The sequence below is a fragment of the Daucus carota genome, chromosome 3, assembly GCF_001625215.2.
Source record: "Daucus carota subsp. sativus chromosome 3, DH1 v3.0, whole genome shotgun sequence".
NCBI classification, from domain to species: domain Eukaryota; kingdom Viridiplantae; phylum Streptophyta; class Magnoliopsida; order Apiales; family Apiaceae; genus Daucus; species Daucus carota.
The window spans coordinates 36,090,533-36,102,667 of record NC_030383.2 but is presented as its reverse complement, the minus strand read 5'-3'; the positions used below and the strand labels follow the sequence as shown (position 1 = coordinate 36,102,667).

Sequence of the window (12,135 nt, the reverse complement as noted above, 5' to 3'; positions counted from 1 at the left end):
TTGTTGCTTTGCTTGAAATGGTAGGTTTCGATGTTCTCAATATTTGACTAAACTCTTTTTGATTTAGCTCCCAAAATTGGTACTACACCTTTCACATCAGCCCATGTGACTTTTGTCTTTTACTTGACTTGTAGTTGTTAATTGATAGTCATCAACTGCTAGGAAGAATGTAGCCGTTGATAGCTTCTTGAATCATCAATTGATAGCTTAACTAGTTAGCCGTTGATGGATTGATGCAGTCGTTGATGATGTGTTTATTCAGCCGTTGATGCTTTGATGACCCATTGATCTTTACTTCACTTGTATAGAATGTAACACATTTTTATTATAGTACCACATTATTCGTTGATGAGTTATCTGATTAATGGATACTAAAATAAGTATGTTATCCATTGATCAACTACATTGGACAATAACTAAGTATAAAAATAAGTACTTTGTATCATAAGCATAACATATTCCTAACAGTGTTAAAATTGAATGAATGAATTTGTACAAGCTAGCTCGAATATATATACAACTGGAGAGTGGAAAGTTCTAACTAAATTTAGGCGGGAACTAAGAGCATCTCCAATGAAGCTCTTAAGAGTATCTCCAATAGTCTCTAAACTCACTTCTAAATATAATATAAAATATTCACTCTTAGTGATTTAATATGGGTTCAACTTTAACAACACTTCTTATATTCACTCCTTATTTTGTTTTATATTATTAAAAGTAAGTCATGTGCATAAAAGTACAAAAGAAAGTGGATGAAGGGAGAATGTTTGCTTACATATTTATTATAAAATATTAGTTAAGAGTGACTAGTACTTTTAAAAGTGAGGGGAGAGGAGATAAATTTAAGGAATTTAAGAGTGACTAAGAGCCTATTGGAGCAAGCAAAATTACGATCCTATTCAAATTTCAATTTATGAGCTACTATAAAGAGGCTATTGGAGATTCTCTAATTTCATTCTATGAGCTACTATAAAGAGGCTATTGGAGATACTCTAAACAAGCTCTTATCCTTAAATTTAAAGAGCAAATCATGAAATAGTGCTCCAATGGGTTTCTAAAAACTCTTTAAAAATTTATGAGTCTATCATCTTTCCTTTATTTTAAAGAGTATCTATTAGCTCTTAACTTCTTATTCATGAATATTATATTAGTTTTTCTCCCACTTCACATCCGGCCTCTCTCTCTCTTTTCACTTTTCTCTCTCATTTATATGAATAAAATATGTATAGAGAGTAAGTATAAAGAGGAGTATTGAAGTTGTCATTTTCTTCGATATCTTAACTCACTAAGAGCCATATCTACTTCTATATATTAAATTGCAACCAATGGCAAAAAAAGCAAAAGAATTAGGCGTGAATTGTCCAATATACCCCTAATTGACCTATAATTACAAGAATACCAATATGATTCATTTATTATATTCAAAATATTAAATATCATTGATTAAGGTATTTGCACATAAATATTTATATTAATTACACATTTCACTTATTTATGACCCCTCATTTACAAAAGTTTTTTAACTAATATATTCATACAAAAAATATTAACTGCTAATAGTTAGTTAATTTACAAAAAAATATATATCTGAACTGATTTTGGAACATTTAATCAATGTATCATTTTAATTATAAATTTCAATTCAGATCTTGTAATTCTCATTTTATTAAAAATTAAAAATTATTTACATGTAATGGACTCAAGTGACAAATTAATTAAATTCTCTAACCACTATTTTAAAAAACCAAATTATGATTTGACTTGGTGATTATATCGAGTAATGAGTACTCGGGTAAATATAGAAGTACCGGGAAAAATTTGAATTAATTTAAAAATTAATTTTGGAGATTATATTATTAACATATGTATATTATATGGTAAATTATATTATATATTATAATATTATCCGATTTCACGAGTCTTGGATAATTATGTCATTATATTCAATCTTTTAAGTTTTAAACCTTTTTCCATTTATTAGATTTCTTAACATCTAATTCAAGTTGACCCAAGTTTGTATCAAGTGTTTCTCGAGTGGAACATAAAATTGAGTTATCATCCGAATAATATAAAATTAGCTTGGAAAAGGGTTCGAGTGTAGGTACTCAACCGAATTACAACTCAAATCAGTCGAGTTTTAGACAACTGACTATTAAATAAAATAATCACATATAATTTATAAAAAAAAATCAGCTTATTAAATATCGATAAACTTTCATGATAAGATAGTAATAGAGTAACAAATGATCGTTCGACCGACTGATGATCATAGTATTGATCAACATATAAATATGTGTAGACCGGTTACAAGAAGGCTGAAGGAGAGGAGGAGAGAAAGAGAGACAAAGGGAGATAACAACTATTATGTGTATCTGAACTTTGATCGACTCGTATAGGTAAACTTTTATACGTGCATGTGCTTGAATTCGATCATATCACCATGGGTGATTGTAACCTGTAAACATATTAAATCAATATCAACTATTTATAAGTTTTATAGATTAAAATATATAATCTGTGTCTAAAAATTCTACCCCGTATTATTATAATTGGATTGAATAGCACACTAGACTTCACTGATTGTGAAAATATCTCATATATAAATTATATCGTGTTAGTCTGAGTAAATAAAAATATATTTACTATCCTGAGTTAGATATTATTGATGCTATTAGTTGGTTTCAAAATAAAATTATACTTGAAAGTTTAATAAAAACACAATTCTATTATAAAAAACAAACAAAAATCGAGTTTTACTCGAGTGAAACTCAAAATTGAGTTATCATCTAAATAATATAAAATTAGCTTGGAAGAGAGTTCGAGTGCAGGTACTCAACCGAATTACAACTCAAATCAGTCGAGTTTGATGATAAGATGGTAACAGGGTAGCAAATGATCGTTCGACCGACTAATGATCATAGTATTATTCAACATATAAATATAGGTAGACTGGTTATAAGAAGATTGAGAGAGACCGGGGGGGGAGACAAAGGGAGATCACAAATATTTTGTGAAAATGAACTTTGATCGACTCGTATAGTTAAACTTTTATATGTTCATGTGCTTGAATTCGATCGTATCACTAAGGGTGACCGTAAATTGTGAACATATTAAATCAATTTCAATTATTTACAGATTTTATTAATTGAAATATATAATTTGCGTCTAAAAGTTCTACATACAGTATGTCATTAAAATTGGATTGAATAGCCCACCAGACTTCATTGATTGTAAAAATATCTCATATACAAATTATTTCGTGTTAATCGTAGTAAATAAAAATATACTCCCTCCGTCCCCGTGAATTGTTTACGTACACTGTTTGCACGCATTTTGAGACTCGTATAAAGTATAGTTTCATAACTTCTTTTAAAAATTTTCTTTTGTTTGAATAAAAGTTTAAAAATCAAATTTTTATTCAGAGAAAAAAATTTAAAAAATATATATTACGGAACTATACTTTAAATGAGCGTGGAAAAACGTGCCAAAATGTAACATAAAGAAATAAGGGGGACAGAGGGAGCATTTGCTGTCCTGAATTAGATACTCCCTCCATCCCAAATTAAATGGTCCTTTTGAGAAATTTTTTTATCCCAAAATAGTTGAGCCTCTCAATTTTCAATGCATATTTAGCAACAATCTTCCATTCTCACCCTCTTTTATTTATCATTTCCAATGTACAACTAGCTAATATACAAAAGAAGTCAACACAGTAAATATGAGTAAAGATGAAAAATGAACAATCATTTAATACTCCTTAATATGTGTGAAATAAGCAAAAAGCTCATCTAAATTGGGATGGAGGGAGTATTATTGTTATTATTAGTTGGTTTGAAATAAAATTATACTTAAAAATTTAATAAAAACACAATTATATTATAAAAACAAACAATATTATTACTCCCTCCGTTTCAAAATAGATGTCCATTTTAAAAAAATCACACAATTTAAGAAAAGTGGATGTTCACAAATTAGATGCATTAAATGACTATAATATGTGGAGTGAGATTGATTTGGGAAATATAAACAAGAAATATGTGGAGTAGAATTGACTTTGGAAATATAATTTTGCATTGAAAATTGAAGTGGACAACTAATTTGAAACAAAAAATTTTCTTCAAAGTGGACATGTAAATTGAAACGGAGGGAGTAATTAAAATAAACAATATATATTTTATAAATGCTGGTTGCACGGGCTCCTACGTTAATATTATATTATATTTCAAAGAGTGATATAAGAGTAATATTGAAGATGCTCAAGTAAATTAAATATTACAGCTATAACCAGTAATCAAGTGACAGCTGCTGATGTTGTGTTAATGCTGCTAGTAATACCAATATAAATTACTAATATAATACACATATTAAATATAATGTGAATGGTCTCTCTGAAATGAGAAGATCTCATCACGCAAATCTGCTAAAGAAACGTGATAAATATTTCTTTTCCAAGAGCCGTGATAAACTTTAGCACTGTTGCTACGTCTATGGCCATGTTGGTAGCTCGAGGCTCTTTGGTCCTTATCTCGGATAGAAACGAGATAATTACTGTTTATTTTAAGTTTCGTAATATGTTGTTATTATTATTATATTTTCTAAATTATTATATATATTTTTTATATAAGTTAATTTACTATCATACATTGAAAATTAAAGAGCAAACCGTTATAATTAGTTATTTATAAATATCTCAACTGATTCATAATTAAATATAAAATTATTATAGTAGTGCGCGTGTATCAAATATATTTATTGAAATTAAAAAACTATATAAATTATTTTTTAATCATTATTTTTTTTTCTTAAAATTTTATTTAATTTGCAGAATCCAATACAAGCAGAAGTAGAGTTCATTTGCCAATTCCGCTAAACAGTGTACGGAAGTAACTGAAATAATGCGATTCGTTTAACTGAATCAATATAATTCGGTTAAAATCCAGTTATTTTATATATTTCGATTTTTTTTCGATTTTTATCCAATTTACTGAAAAATGGAATAATCAAAATATATTAATAAAATAAAATAATTATAAATACTTATATCATATATGTATGAAATATATTTATAAAAATATTATGTAATTTCTTGAGTAATGAGTGATAATTTCTAGTATCTCAAGTTCATATTTCATGTAATGATATTTTATAAATTTCTATACTTCGATTAAATATGAGTTGTTGAGCATTAAATTGTGAATATTAAAATAAGTGTTAATAAGTTGGAATATAATTTAACCTAATACTTTGTTTTTAGTCTATGGGTTGAGATTTTAATACATTGTTTTTAGTCTATTGATATTAATGTATTAGATGTGATTTTGATTTTGTGCGGATTCTTGATAAAATGTCGCAAAGTTGATAAGATCTCCAAAATCCCATTGATTTTGGTGAGATTTCAAAAAACTTAAAATACACTGAAAAAATGCCACAAAATCCATCATTTTTATAAAATCCAAAAAAATCCAAAATACCATTAGATTTTAATGGTTTCTAAACAATCCCAAATAAATAGCATCGGATTTTAAAGTATAATATAAAATCCCAATTGAATACAAGATTTTGTAACATAATTTAAAATCCCAATTGAATACCTCAAGATTTTAATAGATTTCAAAAAATCCCAATCGAATACCCTCTCTTTTTATTAATAAAAAAAAATGTTTTAAAATTTCAATCCAATACACTCTCTTAGTTACAGATTTAAATTAAATTATTATTGTCATTGTCCTTTGCTTTTCTAATTTAATTGGAGTAGTGATCTCTACTTTTCTAAAATTTGATGTTTTTTTTATTGAAGCATTTACGCTTCACTGTAAAATTAAATTCAAATTTAAACATATTAAAATTATTAGTTGGATCATGATATTTGTGCTGATGACAAAATCCGACAATAACAACAAATAATGACACTAGTATGCTTGCCCGCTACGCATGGGCAGGCAATATTCTTCGTAAAAAGATTCTTTTCCGTGCATGATATGTGACTTAATAATATTTTGTTAACCCATAAGATATGTACCGTTGTATATATTGCTTTGTGCATATTAGTCTATCATTTTAGGCGGATACTACCAAACACTTTACCTATCTTCTTGTGGACCAATATTTCTTTTGTTTTTCTTCCGGTTATTATCTACTTATCTCGCTACAGTAGAGACTTTTTAAATTAATACTCGTTAAATTAATAAACTCTCTAAAATAATAAATCAATAATTAATGAAATTTCGGTCCTTAGAAATTCATAAATCAATAATTAATGAAAACTGGAAAAAAAATATTACACTCTATTAAAATATATTACATGTATTGTACGATACTTCAAAAGTCAGTTTTTATTTCGCATATATATGAAGTCATTATTGATTTCTAATATACATGAACACAGTAAAAACTAATTTTCATTGATTGTCAAAATTCGCTGCAATGTAATTCTAAAAAACATAGACTAAAAAAAATAATGAAAAAAAAGACATTTTTCTTTGACCGAAAAATATACACTAAAAAAAATAATGACCGGAGGGATTGTTAAATTATTAAGAAACCGAAGACCTTTTTTTGTGGAGCAAGTGAATAGAAATTTTTCTTGTATTAAAAAGGAAAACTTCACATGTGTAATGGAAAACAACTGCCCAGGCGGTTGAAATTTGAAATATTTTATTGGGCAGTACAGAGACCTCGTGTGAAGCGTATCTCCGTTCACTTTTCCACATCCCAATACCTATATGCTTTTGTCTTAATAACTTAGGTTATATTCTTCTTCTCCCTCAAGTTTCTGAGTAACAAAAACTGTGTGAGGAAGAAAATGGAGACCGAAATAGAGTGGCCAACATACGTGCGCGATTTCTTCAAGGTGCTAACATGTGATGATTGTTCTTCAAACGAATTGGTGAGTCTGTATGTATTGTTCATTTCATTGACATGCGTATGCTTTTAGGCGTTTTTGACAATTTTCTTAAATTTCAGCCTCTTCCACACAAATTCTGTGACATGCAGCAAGATAATCTTAGTGGAAGTTGGATACTTTCCATCAGGAATGGGTATCAGATTCATGTGGTTTATGATCGGCAAAGTATGAAGTTGTTGGGTGTGAGTGATTTATTTTCTGATTTTGGGCTTATCGGTGGTGAAATCTTGCTGTTTGAATCGGTGGATTTGCGAGTGTTCAATGTCTATATAATGGGTGAAGACGGCTGCGAGATCCAGTACCCTGAAGTTGTTCATAGGTCCCAAATTTGCTGTCCGGTGCCAGGTTAAAATTTGTACTTTTTTGCATGTTGGTTTCTGAGTTTGTGGGTACTTATAAAAGTGTTGTTCTTTGTACTGTACACAGTTTCGATAAGTGATGGAGGCTGGAAGTTTGTTAATTTCATCAGTCTTGCTTTTCCAACAGAGGACAAAGTTGTAAGTAAATTTATATGGTTAAATCGCAGCATTTTATAAATGATCTGCATGTCTGAGTTACCTCTAAGTTATACATTTGTAGGCCCCCCCTAGATCATTTATGCGGATGTTCGGTTCCGTAATCCCTGAGTGGTTCATTTACAAAACGAAGGATAATGGTATTTTCGGTGGTCATTACGAATTTCTCGAGCGCAAGCTATCTGGAATGAGGCGTGTATGTGAAGTGTTGAGATTGGTTGATTTTAGTTTGCTGGAATTAATGGTTTTTACTTATGATGGTGGGCGTGTTTTCAAACTGAACTTGTTTGATGGACATAATGTGGAGATAGGGTTAGATGTAAATGTGGTTGTCTCGGGTGAGTTACCTTACTAATGTGTTTGTAGTTTAACCGGTAAGAAAGATATTATTTTTTTGATTATCTTATTTGAAGTGCAGGTTCTTTAGCTTCGACACTTCGGCAGTGTTTACACTTTAAGATTGAGGTGATGCCATCTCATATGTTACGTTATTGTCATGGTGTGGTAAGTGTTATTATGACATTGTGTAATGTTGATGTAACAATGTTTGATCCGGAAAAGGTTTTGAGCATGGAAGTTTGTTTTTTACAGTGTGTTCCAACCCAGTTCCAACGTCTAACCGCATCATGGAAGAAGAAGGACAAAATACGTGTGTACCGAGGTGGAATGTCGTGGGAGTTTGAGATTCGAAAGCGACGTCCGGGGAATCAAACTGCTATCCATGGCGGTTGGATAGAGTTTCGTCAAGAAATTGAGCTTAAGGTTGGGGACTGTTGTTTTTTTTGGTGCCTTGATGAATCTAATCATCATTTCAGGCTTGAAATTGTGAAGTCATCTGGTTGATAGATTTGAATATGTTGTGATGGTAACTGTATGAATCTCTTAACTTTGGTATATTTTATTGTTGTTGTGATGGTAACTGTATGAATCTCTTAAGTTTGGTACATTTTATTATGTACTGTTATGCAGTCTAATTCTGAATCTAATTAGGCTTTGACTTGGTGTGTATTGATTCTGTCTGTTGTTCGTCACATTTGCTTTGTGATATATTAAATTTTGAAAAAGGTGTCTGGAACTTAGGAAGCATATATGAAGAAATTGTAGGAAAGAACATTCGAATGTTTAGATTATTTTATAAAATGGGCGATTTGGATGTCATAATGTTATTCTGCGTATAGGATTTTTCAATTCGCAAACACTTTATTTAGCAACTGAAACATGTTTAATTTTTTTTTCAATTCTTTTCAATTATTATAAGTTGGAAGATAAATATTGAATATAATGTTCTGAATGAAGAATGCTTTGTTAAATGTTTTAGTAACATTCAGTATCCTCCAAGCATAGTAGAGAAATGTAAAGTCGAAAATATAATATAGTGTTAAAAAAAAAAATGTAAAAATAACGATCCATTTCGAGAAAAAAAACGGAGCTCTCAGTGTATTGTGTATTATAGGAATGAGTATGACCGCACCTTTTATTTGTAAGAAATTTTGTTACATTTATTTATTTTTAAAATTAATGATCATTTTTGTGTAAAAAATCTGAGATTTTAGTTACAAATCATGGAGAGAATTGAAATATTTCAAATACCCAGATCCTCTGAAAAAAATATAATTAAAAATTTGCTATAATTACAATAATTGGTACCTGTATAGGAATGACTATGAGCACACATTATTGACTTACTGTATCTTTTGACGGGTTTAATTGTTTTTCTTAACGAATACGATCAAATTTCTTTTTCGTACTTAGTTGATGTAAGCGAATATCTGTTGATTTATATTTGTTATATCTTATAAAGAAACCACAAGTGAATTAAATCAATTAATTGCAAAGAAACTGATTTATTAATGAACAAAAGCATAAAGCTTAATTGCACCCAACTTCGTAACTGTCGACATTGAATATTAGTTGACTCTGTATTTTAAAATTGTATCAGTACAATCCCTTCTCACCCTGTTAAAGCTGCATCTATCCGTTTTGCCTTCTCGATAAAGTATGGCTGGGGGCATTTAGAAGTTGTGTTCTTCGTGCTCGCATGCAAGTACTAATCTAACAATTTTCTATTGTCCTGTAGAGATATGGAATGCTGTGGTTTTATCTGCGAGAAATTCATCAGGGTTCTCACTGCTGCTGATACCACATTGGATGAGTTGGTGAGTGCATTTTTTTTGGGTGTTTAGTTGAATTAGTTCGGGATCTTGATTTGTATTTTTTTTCCAGAAAATACCTAGGGATTTTGTGCGAAAATACGGCTCAAGGCTTGAGGATAGTCTTCTACTGAAATTTCGAAATGGTTATGAAATAGCTGTTGTTTGTAAGAATGAAAGAGGTTCGCTTTTGGGTGTTTTTTCAATTTTTGAAGATTTTGGTTTGGAAGGGGGCGAAATGCTATTGTTCGAGTACAATGGTGTCCGAGACTTCAATGTGTTTGTTATGGGGAAGGATCTTACGGAGATCATTTATCCGAACATTGTTCACTTCACCCAAAACAGGCGACCCCGAACTGGTACGGATGCTTCCTCTGTGTTGTCGCTGTTTTGTTCTGTAATTTTTGCATTGTTTTAGGCTACATAAATTGTGTATTATGTAAGCGATATTTTTTGTTCTAGTGTCTATGAGAAATGGTGGGTTGAAGTATGTTCATTTTGTGAAGGAGGAGGAACCGCTGTATGATGAGTTTGTAAGTATGCTTATGTACTTTTTAATTTGAAGAACAATATATTTTTGTCCTTTTGCATGACTTAAATTGTATTTGTAGGAGCCTCCATTCTCATTTAAAGAGAGATGTGGCATGCTTCAGGGATATCACACTTTCCTTTTCAGCAATGGAAAGAAAACAGTGGGACAATACAACCATGAAAATGGGAAATATCAGGGTCTGGCCAAGATCTGCTCTATATTAGGGCTTCAAAACTTTGGAAAATTTAACCTTGTTCTTTTCAGTTATGAAGAAATGTATGTGACTACTGTGTCAGTGTTTGATGACCACTTTTTAGAGGTCTTTCTTCCGGGTACCCCGCTCTCATCTGGTAAATAAATGAGTAGTACCAAACACTATTGTATGTTTTTCATGTGCGAGGCATTTTGACACATTTGTCTTGCTTATTTCATTTGTTTCAAGGTCTTAACTCACATAATCCCACTGTACATGGGCGTATTGAAATCACTATCCAGCCTTGCCACATGTACAAATATAGTTATGGGGTGGTAAGATTCTTGGTAGAAAATTGTGTACCCTAACTTTTTGTAGTTTCCTAACTTCAAATGAGCTTTGTGCAATGTGATTTTAGGATATATCTACTGAATACAATGGTATCACCAATTTCTGGAGGAACATCGACTACATAACTGTATATGCAGCTGGTAGTGCATGGAAGCTGCAGGTGAGGCATCGGGGGGGGAAGTCTCAGCGGACAGCGATTAAGGACGGGTGGTGAAAGGCATATGTTAAGCCTATTTGTATTTAAGAGTATCAACTCAACTCTGATAAGAAAGAAAGTAAATTAGCAAGAACTATTGAAGGAATCCGTACGAAGAACGTCAAGTGATTTATTAAAATCATATGTCTGAAGAATTTCAGGATGCTGCTGCACACCACTGAAAGAAGTTCATTAATATGTTCAAGCCTCAGTGTACAAATAATATTTTGTAGCACGTCCAGAAGTCCAGAAGGTATAAAGTTTTAATACTTTATTTATTCAGAAGATTCCAAACTATTTCTACTTATGAAGAAGAACTACGAAGACAAAGACTCGATGAACAAGCCACTTCACAAATGTTTAATTGATAAAGAATATTTGATTCAGCTAGATACAGATGAACCAGACAGTACATTTGTGTGTCAGCTACTCCGATTAAATATTCTGCATCAACAATAGGTGGTCGTTCAATCAAGACAAAGAATCAGATCGTTTAAAGGAAGACAGAAGACCTGCTACTGAAGTTGTGCTCAATATAATTATTCTTTTAATTAATTCACATCTCAAAATAATTATATAAGTTATGTAATTTATTTATTAAATTAATTCACACTCGAATTAATTTAATTTATGAATTTATATAATTAATATAATTAAGTGGATAATTATTGGATTAATTATATATAAGAAATTGCATTTTATATGGTTTTTGAGCACGGTATGACAATCTATTTGATTGTCATACCGCACTATGTCATCTGCCATAGTCAGGAGGCATGACAAACCTTTGGTTTGTCATACCGAATGACTTAGGCATGACAATGGCTCATTGTCATACCGAAGTCTCAAGGTATGACAATGCCTTGGTTTGTCATACCGTTTGTCATACCGTTTGTCATACCACCTGATGACTTAGCCTCCAAGGTTCGATTGTCATACCTTCCCACGTTTGTCATACCGTTTGTCATACGGATGTCATACCTATTCAAAATCAGCATGACAATGCTTGTAATTGTCATACCTTCCCACTGATTGTCATTCTGATTGTCATACCTTCCCTTAGATTGTCATACCTTCTCATTTGTGCCATGACAATGCTTGTAATTGTCATACCTTTTGTCATAGCACTTGTGTAATTGTCATAGAGCTTCCTAAGGGTTGTCATGCCTAGCTTTGTCATACAAGTTCAATGGTTTGCCTATATATATGGCTTCACCACTTCATTTGTTCAATGTTCATTGCCTTGTAAACTTTCAAGTTGTTTGTAACTTGCTATTCGTTAAATCCACAGTTT

General features: G+C 31.0%; 1 protein-coding gene across 1 annotated transcript; it reads left to right on the top strand.

Annotated features, from left to right (window-relative positions):
* The first annotated feature begins 6,688 nt into the window (after nt 1-6,688).
* LOC135151133 (uncharacterized) lies at nt 6,689-8,300 on the top strand. The gene is made up of 6 exons (XM_064088742.1): nt 6,689-6,886; nt 6,964-7,249; nt 7,331-7,401; nt 7,484-7,757; nt 7,838-7,923; nt 8,011-8,300. Exons 1-6 carry the CDS (start codon nt 6,803-6,805, stop codon nt 8,260-8,262), a joined length of 1,053 nt encoding a protein of 350 aa, XP_063944812.1. The 5' UTR covers nt 6,689-6,802; the 3' UTR covers nt 8,263-8,300.
* The last annotated feature ends 3,835 nt before the right edge of the window (nt 8,301-12,135 follow it).